At 53.6% G+C, this 18,086-nt stretch overlaps 2 protein-coding genes across 2 annotated transcripts in view; one reads left to right on the top strand and one right to left on the bottom strand.

Moving 5' to 3' along the window:
- The window catches only part of LOXL2 (lysyl oxidase like 2), a 112,542-nt gene extending 109,367 nt beyond the window's left edge, over positions 1-3,175 (top strand). Inside the window, exons 13-14 of the mRNA XM_065946628.1 lie at positions 1,351-1,462; positions 2,201-3,175. Of these exons, the coding sequence (XP_065802700.1) occupies positions 1,351-1,462; positions 2,201-2,280 (192 nt within the window). The 3' untranslated portion in view covers positions 2,281-3,175. The remainder of the gene's footprint in view (positions 1-1,350; positions 1,463-2,200) is intronic.
- Positions 3,176-4,360: 1,185 nt separating this feature from the next.
- On the bottom strand, positions 4,361-13,070 carry R3HCC1 (R3H domain and coiled-coil containing 1). Its single transcript, XM_065947535.1, has 8 exons — positions 12,948-13,070; positions 12,483-12,610; positions 11,932-12,069; positions 9,861-10,464; positions 8,836-9,008; positions 7,567-7,637; positions 5,936-6,031; positions 4,361-4,674 (listed from the first exon to the last, which is right to left on the bottom strand). The coding sequence occupies exons 1-8, from the start codon at positions 13,068-13,070 to the stop codon at positions 4,538-4,540; spliced, it is 1,470 nt and encodes a 489-aa protein (XP_065803607.1). The 3' UTR covers positions 4,361-4,537.
- Positions 13,071-18,086: the final 5,016 nt, after the last annotated feature.

Genomic DNA, 18,086 nt, shown 5'->3' with positions numbered 1-18,086 from the left:
TTCAACTTCAGCATCAATCCTTCCAATGAATATTCAGGGTTGATCTCCTTTAGGACTAACTGGTTTGATCTCCTTTAGGACTGACTGACTGATCTCCTTTAGGACTGATTGATTAATCTCCTTTAGGACTGACCAATCCCAGAAGCCCCCTCAAAAGAATGGTCCCTCCTGCTCCTGCTTCTCTGGGTGCTGCCCTCTTACCTGGGATGACTCAGAGGAAGGGGGTACAAGGAAGAAACCTGCCCTGGTGAGCAGAAAGGGCTTGGGGGCCCCCTAGAGCAAACCCGGACCCAGAGAATGGAAGGGTTGTGTCTGATGTCACGCTGCCAGGAGCAGCGTCATCTCCAGTGCCCAGGGCAGCCCCCCTCGGGCTCCCCACAGCACCCAGTCCTGGTCCCCATGCCCTCCAGCAAGTCCTGCTCCCCGGCTCCCTTCTGGCTCTTTCAGCAGCTGTTTTGTGGCCTCCCCAGGCTTCAACTTCTGCTTCTCTACTAACCTCAAACCTCTCTGACTCCCCGAGAGGGTAAACCCTTTTTGAAGGCACGCCTGGGTTGGGAAAATCCCCAGGAAAAGGTAATGGCTCCCTACTCTAGTATTTTTGCCTGGAGAATCCCATGGACAGAGGAGCCTGATGGGCTACAGTCCATGGGGTTACAAAGAGTCGGACATGACTGAGTGATTAACAATCTTTAAAAAAAAAAAACCAACTTTTTATTCTGTATTGGGGGATGTGCTATGCTGTGGTTAGTTGCTCGGTCGTGTCTGACTCTTTGTGACCCCATGGACTGTAGCCCACCAGACTCCTGTGGCCACGGGGATTCTCTAGGCAAGAATACTAGAGTGGGTTGTCATGCCCTCCTCTTACTGGAGTATAGCTGATTAACAAACAGTGTTGATAATTTCAGCTGAACAGCGAAGGGACTCAACCAAACATATACATGTATCCATTCACCCCCAAACCCCACTCCCAGCCAGGCTGCCACGTACCATTGAGCAGAGTTTCCTGTGCTGGACAGTAGGTCCTTGCTGGTTATCCATTTTAAGTATGTACATGTCCATCCCAAACTCGGTAACTATCCCTGGCCCCATCTGAAGGCTTCCTCTTGGTAGGGTGTGTGTGTTTGTGTGAGGTGCATGGAGGTCTCCTCCGGGTCTCCCCTCTGCCTCCCTGGCCTCCCCCTAGCCAGTCCTGCACCCTCCCTCCTGCTCTGAGAAGACAGCACCAGCCACGCCTGCTCTGTCTCGTGAGCTCAGCCCGGTTCTGGAGGCAGGCCGGGTCTCAGCATCACAGCCGGGCCTAGGATGGAGGGTGGCCGAGGCAGGACCCACTCTGACCTGACTCTCCCCCAGGTGGTCATCAATCCCAACTACGAGGTGGCGGAGTCTGACTACACCAACAACGTCATGAAGTGCAGGACCCGGTATGATGGCCACCGCATCTGGATGTACAACTGCCACATAGGTGAGGCCCCGGGGCCCTGCTGGGGAGCACCGCGCCCCTACTCAGCCCACCTCCAGGAGACGGGCGGGAGCTGCCCCACTTTCTCCAGGAAACAGAGCGCCTTCCTTAGTTGGCTAAAGACCGTGGGGAGTGGGGCCAGCTCACGTTTCCACACACGGGAAGGACATGGTGAACACACAGGCCTGCATGAAGATGGGGTTTTCACGGCCAGCTCTGGCTGAGGCGAGAGAATGGGACAGAAATGGGCTGGCCCAACACAGACCCCAAAGCTATTTAAGGGCTGGTGGAGCTGAGGCCACCACCTCATTATGCGTGAGACCGCAAAAATGTGGGCGTTGGCAATCTGGGGGCTCTGTGTGTCTCGTTCCTGTCGAGCTCTAGAAGCTGGTGAACCACGGTGGCTTCTGGCCACCAATGGAGAAGCTTTCCCCTGCATTATACAACCTGGGTTCCAAAAGGGGAGGCTGGGCTTTCTCCTCCACTGGCAAGGTGCTGGCCTCGCTCTCGATGGAGGCGAAAACTAACGGCGCTGGATTAAGTCACTCCTTGAGCTGACTCTGCCGGGCAGCTGACTTGAGCCTGGCCCTACAGATGGCCGGCACCTGGCACTGCCCTGCTGGCATCACACACAGGTGGTCCCCGCAGGCCGCCTGGGGAGGGCGGGGTGGCTCCAGCCCTGCGGGGAGACCTGTGCATCCGGTTTGTCCAGCACTCTCTCTCTGATGCCTGCTCCCCCAGGTGGTTCCTTCAGTGAAGAGACGGAAAAAAAGTTTGAGCACTTCAGTGGACTCATAAATAACCAGATCTCCAGGCGGTAAAGTGGCGACGTGGTCACCTCCTGCCTTCGGGCCACGGGCATCTCCCCCAACAACTGCAGTCTGACCGGATATCGCCCTGCTCCCCCTCATCCAGCCCGGCCCCGCCCGTCTCGACCACCTGCAGCCCTCTGCCAAGCTCAGGAGGAAAGCGAGGAAGGCGTGTTCCTGACACCCGCAGCCTGGGACAGCCTCCAGGGCTGGGGCTCGTCCACGGGGCGGCGGGGAGCAGCGCCAACCAAGAGCCATCCTGGCCAGGACCACGGGCGCACAGGTGGTCGGCTGCTCGTCCCATCCGAGGCGTGGTCCATTCCGAGCCTCACCGCCTGCCCGGCTCACCACAGATAACACGGGGCCGTTTTCTTCTCAAGTTACGTGTTGGTAGCGTGGGTTAGCAACCCAAGGAGGTCAGGCTGAATCCCACTTCTCCTCCTCTTAGCCTGTTTCCAGTCAACTTGAGTATCTAGGCTTCCCTTCCAGTTAAATGAACCGCCTCTACTCCCTTCATTCTGTTCTCACGTATAAGTGATGCTGCCACCCACCTTCTGAGCCAGTGAGCTCAGAGACGGTGCTTCTCTTGCCCCCAGACACCTACACCCCTGTGTCATCCTATTTTTCAAGATACTATAATTGTATTCTATTTTCACAGACTTTAAAACACAAAGTAATTTAGTGGCATTCCATATCGGGCATCTGGGCCTTTGAACGCAGAGGTCAAAAGAAAAACCAGCCCACCTGTGTAAGTGACTCCTCTGTCTGTCCTTCCGATTCTGTGGGTAATTGATTCAACGGTGCTAGAACCAGGGTTCTGGGTGAGGACAACACTCACCGATCGCCATGTGTCATCATGGACACTTACACATACTTGAAACTCCAAATAAAAGATTTATGACCTGCAGGTGTGTTTCATTTGGGCCTCTGCGCGCAGTCCCTAAGCCACAGACCCCTTTCCCCAGTCGCAGCCAGGGAGCTGCACACCCTTGCAGGTTCTCTCGTCGGGACGTGGGCTCCAGACACCTCCTGTCCGGCACTGGCTACAGGTTGGCGTTTAGGCGCTCAGTCGTGTCCGACTCTTCGCGACCCCATGGACTGTAGCCCACCAGGCTCCTCCGTCCATGGGATTCCCAGGCAAGAACACTGGGGTGGGTTGTCACTGCCTCTTGCCAGGGGATCTTCCCAACCCAGGGATCAAACCTGCACTGCAGACAAGCTGTTTACCACTGAACCATCACAGGGGCCTCCTTCTGTTCACACCACAGAGGAGGAGCCGCTGCCGGCGAGAGCAGTACTCTAAGGGGATCAGGAGAATCCACAGAAACTCAGCCTTTCTTTGGCTCTTGTCTATTAGGGAAATGTGTCAGGGGTACCATGGTTGTGTGAGGGTCAGATGGGACATCCAACCTTCAGTCTCAGGAAATTTCCCCAAAGGGCAGCACCTGGGCTGCTCTCTAGGGGAGGGATGATGAAGCAGATCAGGGCCCCATGCTCTTCCCTGAGGTGCAGTGAGGGTGGACCCCGAGTCCCCACGGCACAGTGAGTGAACCCCAATCCAGCCAGGCCTGGGACTCCCTCTGCGTCACAGTGGACTGAGGCCCAGCAAACCGACGGGTCCATGATGACCTCAGGGGGCCAGGATCGTCACCAGCTCCACTCAAACCAGAAAGACCAGTGTACTGGGACAGAAGTACAAAGCTGCCCTCCCACCCATTCCTGTGAGGGGAGGGAACTCAGAAGGCATTTCAGATTTCACCTCGAGGCGAGTGCATGTTTATTTCTGCAGGGACCTCTGTGTAACCCACACCACTGGTAACACTAGGGCCAGTACACGGCAGAGGCAGGGGGGGTCTCAGCATGGCCAATAGCCCAGAGTTGCTCTCGGGGAGACTGGGCACATATCACACAACAGGTGCAACCCACCCCCACAAACTGGGCAGGCCCTGCTCAAAAATGCCTTGGAGGTCCAGCTGGTTTGAGGTCAGTCACCTAAAGCGACCCGCTTCTTCAGCAGCCCTAGGTCTCCAATGGGAGGCGAACAGCGCCCCCTAGTGTCCACTGCAGACCATTACATTTTGAAACAATCATATTAAAATTCTTCCATTTTTATTTTTTTCTCAGCTTCAGAAACTAGACCAAACTAAAGCCCACCACGCCTCATGGGGATGCCCCAAGGATGGCTCAGGGCGGCTCCGGTGTGTGTAAAGGCTTGTGGTGTTGGGGCCCGAGCTGGGTTGGGGAGCTCGATCCAGGCGGGCTGGGCCTCTCAGGGCCTCAGAGCGACAGGAGGCTCCACTGCAGGCCGCTCCTTCTTTCTGTGTTGGAGCCCCAGGGCCCGGGCCACCAGCCTCCGGGCCACGGCTGTATTTGTCTGTGGTCTCTCCTTCGCCAGATGCAGGAGCTCTGAAAGGAAAGCCCCACGGGGTGGGGACTTGAATTCAAGGCTGTGGCCTCTCCTCCCAGCGACACAGCAGCCTTGGAGGCAGTTAGAGCCCACCCCTGAGGCCCAGCTGCACCCCCCAGTGGCCTGGTGCTGGTGAGAGGGGCCACCGAGGGCTCCTGGCCCCTCGTGGGGTCCTGACTCACCCTGCCACCTCCCCGCGCCCTCCCTGTTTCTCCTTCTGTTGGGGGCGGAGAGTGGTGTTAATCCTGTCCACCTCCCTGCCTTGCAGGGGCCCTCTGAGAGGGCAAGCAGGCCAGGAAGGGACACCTGGAGCTCTTGGATCAATAGACAGGATGTTTATCGTCCCTAAGAAGTCTGGGACAATTGATTATCAATTGTGAAACAGATCGCCAGTCCAGGTTTGATGCATGAGACAAGTGCTCAGGGCTGGTGCACTGGGAAGACCCAGAGCGATGGGATGGGCAGGGAGGTGGGAGGGGGGATCAGGATGGGGAACACATGTAAATCCATGGCTGATTCATGTCAATGTATGGCAAAAACCACTATAATACTGTAAAGTAATTAGCCTCCAACTAATATATGAAAAATAAATAAATAAAAAATAAATAAATACAGAGCAAAAAAAAAAGAAACAAAAAAGAAGTCTGGGACAAAGACCGTGTGATCCACAAGAATGTGGATGGCCTCAGCAGGCTTCTCTAGGCCAGTTCTGCCAGCCAGCCACTGCTCTGCAGGCAGGGGAAACTGGCCCCTAAAAGCCCGCTCGTGCTCCCTGGCAGGAGGAGAGGAAAGGGGAGGAGCCAGCACTTACGTGGCACCTTCTGGGTGCCTCTCACCACTGTGGGGGCACGGCCGCCAGGCTCTCACTCACTCCAACGCTTATCTCACAGAGAAAGGGGCCGACTCACATACATCCAGTGACTTGCTCAAGGCTAGTTTAAGGGTGCGCCAGTGCCAGGGTCACAGCAAAGCCCACGCCCTGTACACCTCACAGCGAAGCATGGCTTCCTCGGCCGGACACAAAGACCAGGCTACCCCTCTGCACCCGAACCAGACTCCCAAGAGGTGTGAATGGAGGGCAAGCCTGGGACAGGGCAGCTGGCAGACAGCTCTCCTGATGGGGCCCCTGGGATGGGAGAGGACAACCTCATGGGTCCTTGCAGCCCAGGGGCGAGAAAGCAGAGCACTTTAGAGGGAAGTGAATCAGACGGCAGACCCACACTCGAGCAGCCCTCCCACCCAGACCACCGGCTCCCTTACTTGGCCTCTGCAGGGCCTTCAGCTTGGACTGCCTGGCTCCCTGAGTCAGGGGCCGGATCTTCAGTGTGGAGAAATCCCTGGTCAGGGCCTCGGCAGCTAAGGAAAGAAAGCAGGTCTGGAGCCATCCGCGTTTCCTGCTGAGGCCTCCTCAGGACCCAGGAACACACGTGTCACCCCAAAGCCCAGGCAGCCACTTCTGACACCCATCCAAACCTCAGGGACAGGACTGCCCCAACAGCTCACCACCCGCCCCCTCCCCCACCCCAGAGCTCACAGGCCTGCACGGGGCTGCCATGCTCTCAGATGGAGGGCCCACGCCCCAACTTCTACCCTCCTGCCCTGGGGGGTCGGGAGCCACACGGTGAGCCTGTGGTTCTGACATCAGGAGAGGCAGGCCCAGGCCTTTCAAAGCCCAGGAGCTTAAAACAAACACCACCACCACCATCACCAGCCCGCCCCCACTCAAGACCCTCCCAGGGTGCATGCTCTCGCTGCCTCAGGCTGTGCTGGGCCCTGGGGCACTCGGGCCACTTACAGACACGGTCACCTCACAGCTGGGAGGGACCTCAGACCCAAACCACCACACAGATGAGGCCAGGACATGAGGACTGAGCAGGCCTGCCCCTGGCGCCTGGCCAGCTTGGCAAAGCCCAGAAGGCAGCCATGGCCATGCCGAGCCCACTGCTAATCCCGTCCATGGACCGGGAGGGCCTCCGCCAGCCCCCACCTTTCAGTGGCTCCCTCTCTGGGGCTGAAGCCCCCACCTGGCCCCAGTCCTCTTACTGCCCAGACACTGCCCCCGTCCCTAAAAGCTCAGACTCTCCTGAAGACCGGGCCCACACCAGCCATGGGCACTCCCCATCTGTGTTCAGAGCCCATGGTTGTGAGAAGCCCGGTCAAATGGGGGCCAGGGACTGACTCCTTATAAATATACACAAACTGTGCAGCAGTGTGGCAGGGGCAGGGCAGGAAAGCGCTGAGAGGGAGGTGCAGCGCCGGAATGACGGCCGGGAGACTAGCTGGCCTCCCCAGCCTTGACGACGGACGAGAGGCTTCATACCCTTGATCGGACACTGACATCGGGGAACTCAGTCTCCCCATCTGTAAGATGGAGTCATCTCACCTATCTCCCGAGGCTCTAATCTAAACGGAATGAGAACACATCTGCTCAAACCATAAGAACCTGCCAGTACTTGAATGCTTTTTTTCTTTCCTGGCTGTGCCACATGGCATGTGGGATCTTAGTTCCCTGACCAGGGATTGAACCCATGCCCTGTGCATTAAAGCCTGGAGTCTTAACCACTCGACTACCAGGGAAGTCCCACCAGTATTTGAATGTTTATGATCTGTAAAAATGGCACCATCACGTGCTTTCATTTAGGATGTGGAGGTCACCCAAATCTGAAACCTCTGAACTCAAGACGTAAGGATGAACAGGTGTGAGTTTCCTGGCCCAGCACCAATTCTGCCCCCATGGACTTCCTGATTAGGTGGCTGGGAGCCACCCTGCCAGTCCATCAGCTTAGAGCAGCTTGCACCCTGATCTGGGGCATCCTCACCCCAGGAAATGAGGCTCCCTCCCTTCCCAACAGCAGTCAGAGGAGGGGCCGGGCCACTGTGCACCGCCTTACCTGAAGCTGGGCAGGGGAAGATGCCAAGCGCATGCGTGTCGTCCACCCACTGGATCTTGAACCCCTTCTCTCTGTGCCGGGGACGAGACAGAATGCCGAGGAGAGCAGATGCGGAACACCCCTCCTGCTGCAGGAAGCCCTCCCCCCTCCAGGCCTCAAACACTCCAAGCCCAAGACAAGTTCATCACCTCTAAGAAGGAGACAACCATCCAGGGAACACTTGCCCGGAAGACCATACGACAACTTCAGACAGACAGGCCCCCGCCTCTGTGATCTGGTGGGCCCCCAACTCCTACAACTGAGGAAGTCAGGACTCAAAGCTTGTAGAGCACAAGGCCAAGGGTGAAGAGGGTCCCTCACAGACGCGGTCACCCCAGGCCAAGGGCATAGGGTTCGAGGCTGGAGACAAAGGGCTTCATGGTGGGGACAGGGCTTGATACGAGCATGTCAGTGAAACTGCCCTGACTTTCTTCCTGCCTCTTGGGAAAGCACTCCTGAGTCTGGGGCCTGTGGGAGCAGTTCCTCTGTGGACGAGGAAGCCTCTAGTGGCCCCGTCTGGCCCAGCCCTCAGGGCTGGACAGCAGACGAGCCCCTTGTACTGTCCACCAGGTCGGGCTCAGGGAAGGCAAGGGAGGCTCTTCAGGAAGCAGTCGGACAGGGATCCTGATGAAAGGGATGTGTTTAAGGTCTAAGCAGGAAAAGAGAACAGGGACCGGAGCATGGAGAATAAAAAAAGAAAGGAGAAAAGACTGGATTTGGATCCAAGGAATCTGGGGAGATGGGAGAAGTCTTTTTTTCACTTTTTCTCCCCTCTCCACCAGACTCTGCCCCAGAGCTGCTCAAGCCCCGTTCATCCCCCAAAGAGCTCCTTTGTGGAGGTGGCCCTCCATCTGTTAACTCTCCAACTGGGTGGCTGGCCGTGAAGCAGGGGGAGGCAGTAGCCCCACAGGGTCGTGGCTGGCATGTGGGCGTGCAGAGGCCAGGCTGGAGGTCCGCTGCCTGTGCCAACAGGACCAGGTCTTGGGCCTCCAAAAAGCATCCACAACCGAAAAGTCAGCTCTCTCCCTCCTCTACACAGTCACGGCCAGCAAGCTGAATTGCCCAGGAACATGGCATCCAGAGCAACCACACCTACTTTCCGCCTTTCTTTCGAGGCACTGAAGGAGGGGCAGGCAAGCATCCTCCACACAAAGCAGCGTCCTAGCTCCTCTCCAGAAAGCAAGCACTCTCTCCACTCCCTCCCCGACCCGAAGCCTCTCCGGCACTCACTGGAACTCAGAGAAGGTAGCCAGCAGGTCCTCAGTCTTGAGCACCGGCTCAAAGTCATAGATCTCCACCACGTGTGCAAAATCCTTCTCTCCAGGCAGCTCGTCTACAAAGGATGATGTGTCCACGTGGATCTTCTCTACCTGAATCTCCTTCTCGGTCAGGTTGTTCGTTATCTGGGAGAGATCAGATCCTTTAGTGAGGGGAGCTCAGATACACCGGGCTCTGAGTGAATGCTCTCAAAACCCCACACCAAGAGTCCCATAGGCTTCTGTTCTGTTGACACAGAGGTGAGCAGCCCAGACAGGAATCCTGGAAAGATAGCAGAATGACAGACTGGGCCACGAGATGGAGAAGCGTGAGTTTTAGGGAAGTCCCCGCTGGGTGACTGACACTAACACACATTGTGTTTCACAGAATCCCCAGAACTCTATTCTGTAGGCCCACTTTACAGATGGGCAAACTAAGCCAAAAAATTAAGTAATTCTGCCCCAAGTTGCTGTCAGTAAGAGGTGGAGCTAGGCAGGCCCAGGATCTTTCCTTTTCTCATTAATGATGTGATGATGAGCAAGGCTTTCTGGTGTCTGTCCTTCATCTGTAAAATAGTGATACAAGCTGCCTGCCCTCCGGACTGACACTGCAGCCATGCTCAGGTGCAGACACTCGGTTCCAAGGACAAGAGATTTGTAAGACAAAGTTTCAGGCAGAAGAGTAATTTTCATGACCAGCGTCTGCAGTGCATTCTGAAGCACTGTGTTCCCTAGGGAAGTGTGTATTAGCACCTGCTAAGTTTTCAGAGGAAGAAACTGAAACTTAGAAAAGCCAAATAACCTGGTTGAGGGGGGATCCAATCCACACCCCAACCTCAGATCCTGAGCCTCCTCCCCTCTGAGTACTGGTCTCCTAAGGGACCGCTATCACGCAACACCCGCAGCACCCCGATACACCTTGACCCTCCGCCCCATCCACCCTTGACCACACCCACCTCACTTCCACCCTCCCTTTTCTGGGCTTCAGAGCCTCATCACCTCCTGCAGCAGTTCACTGAAGTCAGCCTCGGAGCAGCTGCCTGGCCCCTCCTCTTCCGCCTCTTCCTCTTTCACTTCCTCCTCCGCTGCCAGGCTCCGCTCCAGCTCAGTCCCATTTCCCTCCTCCAAGTCCAGCTGCAGCCCGGCCTCCGGCTGTGCGACTGACTCCGGCCTGTCTCCCGTCCCTGCGTGGCTCTCAGGCCCTGAGGGTTCAGCAGCCAATGGGTCCGGCAGTGACTCTTTTTCACAGCCTTGACCAGGGCCTTTTTGGTCCTCTGTTGCCTGAGTCACCGAGACGGGAAGTTCCTGATCGGCAGTGGGCTTCCCAGCACCAGTATCTCCTGGTTCTTCTGAGAGCCTGCCAGCTGGAGCATCTCCCTGAAGTTCTGCAGGAGGGGGCGGCGCTCCTTCTTCCTGCCGGCGCAGCACCCGGGGCACATACAAGGCCTGGTCCGGCTTGCGTCCACGATGCCACCGGCCGGCCCTCGCCCCTCGGGGACCAGCAGCTGCTCCCTGGCTTGCGGTGGGCCGAGGACCTCGGTACTTGCTAGGGTGTGAGGCAGGAGGGCGGCAGGAGCCAGAGAATCCGTCTGAACTGGGTAACCTGGAGCAGGAGCAGGCACTGATCAGAGGGGTGCTTGAGCCCCGAGGAGAATGATTTATTGGAGTTTTCTGCCATTCAGGCCTGAGGCTCTTGAGTCAGTCTCAGGCAAAAACCAAAGCCACAGTGACCCTGGAAAACAACTTAATGAGGCCATCAGAGGGGAGGCTGGATGCCCTGAACGAGCACAAAGCTGTCAACTCTTCCTCCAGTGTTACAAACCTACTATGAGACAGCTGAGTCCACTTGCTACAGGGTGTGGTGAGCAGCTAGCATTCAGAAACTGTGTTATTAGAAAAGTGTGTGACTTTAAGTCTGTGAGTCTGTTTTGTAAGTAAGTTCATTTGTATCATTTCTTTTTAGATTCCACATATAAGGGATATCATATGATATTTCTCCTTCTCTGACTTACTTCACTCTGTAGGGCAATCTGTGTGTGTGTTAGTAGCTCAGCTGTGACTGACTCTTTACGACCCCATGGACTGTGGCCCACCAGGCTCCTCTGTCAATGGGATTTTCCAGGCAAGAATACTGGAGTGGGTTACTGTTTCCTACTCCAGGGGATCTTCCTGACTCAAGGCAATTCTCCTATATTACAGACAGATCATGTCCCACTCTTTGCGACCCCCTCCCATTATCACCCATTCAAAACAATGAAACAGTGCCATTTGCAGTAACAGGGATGATAATCTCTAGGTCCATCCATGTCGCTGCACGTGGCATTATTTCATTCTTTTGAATGACTGATAATCGGATGGGGTCCGAGATGACTGAAGGGACTTAGCACACACACACACACAATGGGATGAGGGGAAGGGATAGTTAGGAAGCTTGGAATGGACATGTACACACTGCTGTATTTGAAATGGGTAACCAACAAGGACCTACTGTATAGCATGCGACACTTTACTCACGGTTATGTGTTAGCCTGGATGGGAGGGGAGTTTAGGGGAGAATGGATACATGTACATGTGTGGTTTGAGTCCCTTTGCTGTCCACCTGAAACTACCACAACATTGTTAATTGGCTGCACCCAAACACAAAAAGTTTAAAACAGATTAAAAAAAAGAGAGAAAAATATGTAACTTTAAAGGCTAGGATTATAGACATTATGATAAGATCCTTCGAGATGTACAGGGAGACAGGTGAGCGAACTGCTAGATGAGCTCTCACGTTCCATGGCCTCTGCAGGGCCCAAGCTCCCTGAGGGCAATGCTGAGTGTACATCCCCACTGTTTAAACAGCTCTCTCTCTTTTGGCCCAACGTGCAGAAACTGAATTTGCTAAAGGACCTCCACCAACAATGCACCTCTGCTCCCCTGCTGAGCAGAAGGCAGCACTGCCTGTAAGCAACTGAGGCTGGAGAGAGAGGAGGTCGCCCAGCCCTGGTTCCCTCCCAGAGGCTGACCAGCTCACCAGACCACCCCTGGGGAGAACCAACGAGGGGCCTCCCAAGCAGCAGATACACACCTGATGTCCAGGTGACAGATGACTGTCCTCCTCCTCCAGCCCTCTCCAACAGAGAAGCTGCTCAAAAGGTCAAAATTCTCTGCTGTCCTGTGGATCAGGTACCGGAGCCGACTGGAGAGTGGGGGAAAGAGGAGGACCCTGGGGAGGGATGGGAAGGAGAGCAGAGCAGGAGCTCCAGGAGCAGCCCCCAGGCCTGACCCCCAGGGAGTCCACTCCTGGTTTAATGGTGGCTTGAACCTAGGCTCGCTCTGCCCCCTGGGGTCCCAGGCTGACCGCAGTGGACCTGCCCATAGAGGGTATGACGGGGACCTACTGGCACCATCCTCCTTCCAGGGGCGGGCTGTTCCATCTCAGGTGATGCTAGCTGTTACCCGGAAAGATGCAGTGGGGAGAGGCCTGACCGCAGATTAATAAACCTAAAGGCCAGGATCAGAGCCAGCTGCGAGCCCAGTTACTTTAGATGCACCACTGGACAGAAAGGAGCAAGGAGGCTAGGGGCGAACACTGCCCTTCCCAGCGGCAGAGCGGGCGCCACCCTCACTCCGGCTTACTTTGACAGTTGCTTCTGTAGCAGGAAGCGGTCCAGCTCCTCCTGGATGCGCTGCACAAAGTCATTCTCGGCTGCGGAGAGGAAGACGCCGTCCAAGCAGAGAAGGGCCAGGGTGACAGGTGGGAGAGCCTACGGAGCAACCGACACCGCCGGGATCAGAGCGCAGAACCCGGGCCCTCCCACGACCGAGGACACGGTCTCTCCTCTGATCGGAGACCGGCCGGGCTCCGAGGAGGGTAAGGGTCGTGCCCAGGGTCCCCGGCAGGGCCTTGGTGGGGCAGGGAGGGGTCGCCTGGCCCCCGATGGGGTCGCTCTCGCCGTCTCCAGGTCCGCGCCCTGCTGCCTCGGGCCGGATCCGCGGGGGCTATTGATCCTTCCCGGCCGGAAGCAAGAGGCCCGGAAGGAGCACGAGTCTGACCGTGAGCGATCGGGGAGACCTGCCCCCAGGTCCGCCCGCCGCACTCACCGCGGCAGCCCCGCGCGTCGCCGCCGCAGCTCTAGCGTCCCCAGAAGCCTGCGCGCCCCTGAACCCCAGAACCACCCGGGCCTCGCGGAGCTGCAGCGCCACCGCGCGGCCCGGCGGAGGCATCACCTCAACAGCAGAGGCGAGTTCTTTCTTGACTCTTTTTGCCCCTGAGACCACAGGTCACCTGAGCTGGGATGTTCCCCACCCAGGGATCGAACCCGTGTGTCCTGAGTTTCCTGCATTGGCAGGCGGATTCTTTAGCACTGAGTCACCTGGGAAACCCTACACTGTCTTCTAGGATCAATGAAATTCTGGAAATCCTTTGGAGTGGTTCCTACATGCCAGGTCATGGGGATACCAGGTTTTCCAGTTCATTGATCCCCTCCCTAGGGACGTAAAAGAGGGATAAATAGGAAGTTTCTGGACACCAAGAATTTCATCGCCCTTTGGCCCTTATCGATGGGAGCTGCAAAGAGGTCCAATTCACAGCACAGCATCACTGACAAGGTGTACTAGCCTGTGGATAACAGGGCGGGGTAACCACTAGAATGGTGATTTGCAGAACTTGCTACATCTAAAAGTAACTCCAGCACTCGCCTTAAATAGGGCTTGAAATTCTTGTCATCAGACAGCCATGAGATGGGCTTATTATAATCAAGGAGACCAGGGCTGAAATTCTCATCTTCCCTGGAAGGTGCTGAAATGTAAGCCTTTGATCATCCTGAAACAAGCAGGACCCTGAGTTATTGAAAACCCAGGTTTTAGTACAGGGATGGGACAGTCTGAGCGGGCCCTGCAGTAGGATACAAGAAAGGTCACAGGGAGGCTGACTCTTAAAAGGTCGGCTGGGAGAAGTTGGGACCAGGACAATGAAGAAAAACAAAGATGCATTTTGCTCTCATGCAGTTTTTCCCCAAGTATTTCTTTAAAAAGATGGTGGGATTATACCTTTTTATATATTACATTTACAAAAACTATTGGGATATATTATATTTACAAAAACTATCTTTCCAGATAGTTTTTCAAGAATAAAAAGGATCAGGACTTCCCTGGTTGTCCAGTGGTTAAGAATTTGCCTGCCAATGCAGGGGATGCGGTTTTGATCTCAGGTCCAGGAAGATTCACATGCCTTGGGGTGACTAAGCCAGTGGGCCACAACTCTCAAACCTGTGGCCTAGAACCTCTGCTCCACAATAAAACAGCCACTGCAACAAAAAGCCCCCAGACCACAACAAACAGTAGCCCCACTTGACACAACTGCAGAAAAACCAGTGCGCAGCAATGAAGACCCAGTGTAACTAAAAATAAATAAAAATTTTTTAAAAGAATAAAAAGGATATAAAATAAAGACACCACGAAGTGCAAAGAGAACTCAAAAAGGTGAGTCATGAGTATCCTTTGGGGGCCTGGTTGTTAAGAGGAGATGCTGAAGGCCTGACAGGTCCCCTGCCCCAGTCTTAGACCTGGAGGGGCATTCAGTGCCTGGGGCGTGGAGGGCAAAAATGCAGCAGGAGGAACAGGGACACCCATTTGAACTCTGACTCCACCAGCCCCAGCCACACTCCACACTGGCTTAACTGAAGCGGAATCAGGCCGGCCTGAGAGAACACTGAGGGGACAACAACGGTCCCATTTATCCGACCAGGCGTCCGTGATGGAAAGTGTGAGGCTGGGAGGCACGCCCACTTTGCACACATGACCCAGAAGGAATATGCATGCTAACTTAGAAAAGAAAGGCTCAGTGTTTCCTGGTGGCTCAGTCGTAAAGAACCCGCCTGTAATGCCAGACACCTGGGTTCTATCCCTGATCCTGGAAGATCCCACATACCGTGGGGCAGCCATGCCCATGCACCACAACTGCCAGCCTGTGCTCCAGAGCCTGTGCTCCTGAGTAAGAAGCCCATGACTCACTTCCTTGAGTTCTCTTTGCACTTGCTTTTGTCTTGATGCCATAATTAGAGAGTAGCACCTCTCTCCACAATTACAGAAAAACCCACACAGCAACAAAGACCCAGCACAGCCAAAAATAAAAAAAAGAAAGAAAAAAAGGACTAACCTTCTCAATAAAGTGGGCATCTCTCCCCCACAATGAAGGAACCAACCAAAACCCCATGATACACGCTACACCCCTACCTCTTTAGAGTTGGTCCGTGACAGAGGATTTCAACACATTCAGAGAGACTCAAACAAGGCTCTCAGAGGAGGCTGCCCGTGAATGCAGTTTCCACTACACACTCTTCAGATAAGTTGGAGGCTGAAAAGAAAAAAAAGAATTAGCACAAAGGCCTCCACTTGTGAGTGGAGGTTACCAAGAGATGCCAAAATAAATGGGAAAGGGAATCAAAGTGCATCTACCTACAGGATTGGGGTAAAAATACCAGGTGAGCGCTGAATGGTTCCCAGTCAGAGACAAACAGAACAAAAAGCAGCAGGGTATGCAAATTTTCTACAGCAAAAACAAACGGTTAAAAAAGCTTCATAAGAAAAAGTGGATTAAGGGTATTTTGGAAAGTTCTCTTGGAAAAAAAGAGAAGACATTTCAGTTAGTAACTACTGCACGTTCTCAAGGAAATCAAAGAAAGTCTGATTTTCATGTCACAATGGAAAAACCAGCAGAGTGGCAGGAGTGTGAACAGTCAGAGGCCCGGAAAGATAGAAAAGAGGCGATCACGTTCATCACACAAGTAGCAAGCAGTGGAGTCGAGAGAGCTGAAAACAACCTGTGACGCAGAATAAAGACGTGAAAATGAAGACAACCACTGTTTACACAAAGTCTGCCACATACACGGCATAAGCTGAATCTTGACAGTGGCCCATTCAGTTGGAGATTGTTCAGAGGAATAACCTGGTGGCTCAGATGGTAAAGAATCCACCTGCAGTGCAGGAGACCTGGGTTCGATCCCTGGATTGGGAAGATCCCCTGGAGAAGGGAATGCCAACCCATTGCAGTATTCTTGCCTGGAAAATTCCATGCAGAGAGGAGTCTGGTGGGCTACAGTCCATGCAGTCGCAGAGCCAGACATGACTGAGCAACTTAACATTTTCACTTTCAACCTGAGGTTTAGCCAAGGAACCAGCTACCACAGGCAGAGTTGGAACTTGCTCTAATCCAGATCTAGCCTGTCACATCCATTTTCCTGAACATCACCTGGTTAAGATTTTCCATCTTTAGAATGTCATTAGAATTGATGCTGTGGTCAATAACTAGACACAGAAGTCAGGCATTAAATAAACTAGATGAATCCAATCAATCAGAGAGGCATGTTAGGTGTGTACCTGAGCTTTACCTGAAACAAGAGGTATGATTGGATGATGATGAAAGGATTGCATGCAGGGGATATGGAGTTGCAAGCAGTCCCACCTGAAGGGATGAATCTAGAGTTCCCTACTACCATAGTAACCTTAAATTATAATCCAGCACCCCTTCCCTTGCCACTGGGGTCACCTGCAGCACTGGAATCTACATCCCAATTTCCCATCTCCTTACTCTAAGCAAACTGAGACAATATTAACCTCCTTTAGAATGAACTAACAAACGGTTCTCTCCCTGTTTAAGATGAAGTTTAAGAATATCCAGTTTATGCTTGTTATTGAAAGTCTTTGTATTGTTTACATAGTTTTAACATGTGTATTAGAGAATCTAATACATTAGGTAGTGAAACTTAAAATTTTTAGTGGGCAGATATAGGAGCATTTGACTAAGTTAGTAAACAGTATTATAATATTAACGAGAATGGAGTCACAGTATTTGAGGATCAATAAGAGTTGTTTAGAGACAGCACATAAGAATGTTTGGCTTTATACATAGCCTGTTGGAGCATCCATTTGATGTATATAAGAAGAAAATCAGGACTTCCAGGAAGATGGAGTAAACACACTTTGCCAATTCCTTCCACTAAATATAATTAAAATCCCTAGACATTATATATAAAACAAACATAAAAGGGGGAGAAAAGAAAGAAGACCAGCTACAGACCTCTGGTTCCAAGGAACAACAAAGAGCTACATTTCCTGGGTTTCTTTACATCTCAAATTTTTAGACTTGGAGCTTGAAGAAGCCAGCAGCCTGGGCGTACCAATGGACACAGAACGAAACAGGCACACAAAAACAACAACAAAACTCACCCTACGGAAGGGGGTGTTTTCTCTCTAGCCAAATGTGCAGGCAAGTCAGACAGAGCACTCTGAGATAATAAGTTCTCAACCTCAGCCAAACACCAGCCCCACTCACACCAGCTAAGGCCACGTTGGAGCCTAGATTGTCAGCCTCACCAGGTTGTAATAAAGTGTCACGACCTTCCCACCAAGAGGATGTCAAAGAAAGTCAAGTAGGGAGCTGGGACTTTCATGACCTCCAGGCAGTAAGGAGCCCTGGGCCCTGCCTGCAGTGTCAATAGAGACCACCAGAGAACACGACTCCCACCCCCACCCAGCAGTAAAAAGGCACCCTCCCCCGGAGCACTGTCAGAGGACACCTAGTGAGCGGTAGGACTTTCCCTGCCACCCAGAGATCAAGAGGCAACCGCACTCCCCATGGTGTCAGCGGAGGCCGTGTGGGGAACAGCAGCGCATCCACCCATTCCAGCCAGGAAAGCATCCATGGAGGCCTCATGGGAAGTCAAACGCCCACCTTCAGCCATCAGTGATGAGGAGCACACACCTTAGTATCAAAGGAGGCTAAATGGGAGACCTGGACTTTAACCCTCACCTGGCAGTAACAATGCAATGCCCCTCATCCCCATTCTGGAGTGCTGGCAAAGAAAGGTAAAACAGAAGTTAAAAAGACCCAGGGGACTTCCCTGGTGGTTCAGTGGTTAAGGGTGTCTGAAAATGCAAGGGACACGGGTTTAACCCCTAGTCGGGGAACATCCTACATGTGGCAGGGCAACTAAGCCTGTGTGCCATAACTACTGAGGTGCTCGCACCTAGAGCCCACGCTCTGCAACAGGAGAAGCCACTGCAACTAGAAACCCATACAATCGCAGTGAAGAGTAGTCGCCCCCACTCAATGCAGCTAGATAAAGCCCAGGTGCAGCAACAAAGATCTAGCACAGCCAAAAATTAATTAGTTAAGATATTAAAAAAAAAAGATTCAGAATCTCATAATACCCAAGATGCCCAGGATTCAATTAAAAAATA

This window comes from Muntiacus reevesi, chromosome 10 (assembly GCF_963930625.1).
Source record: "Muntiacus reevesi chromosome 10, mMunRee1.1, whole genome shotgun sequence".
Classification (NCBI taxonomy): Eukaryota; Metazoa; Chordata; class Mammalia; order Artiodactyla; family Cervidae; genus Muntiacus; species Muntiacus reevesi.
Note: the sequence above shows the minus strand (reverse complement) of the source record. Positions and strands in the feature narration are given on the sequence as shown.

Coding starts and splice junctions, on each gene's coding strand:
- R3HCC1 (XM_065947535.1), bottom strand. CDS start 13,070: ATGCCTCCGCCGGGCCGCGCGGTGGCGCTGCAGCTCCGCGAGGCCCGG. Junction 12,070..12,482: donor CTACAGAAGCAACTGTCAAA/GTAAGCCGGAGT, acceptor ATCCCTCCCCAG/GGTCCTCCTCTTTCCCCCAC. Junction 7,638..8,835: donor GCTACCTTCTCTGAGTTCCA/GTGAGTGCCGGA, acceptor TCCCCGGCACAG/AGAGAAGGGGTTCAAGATCC.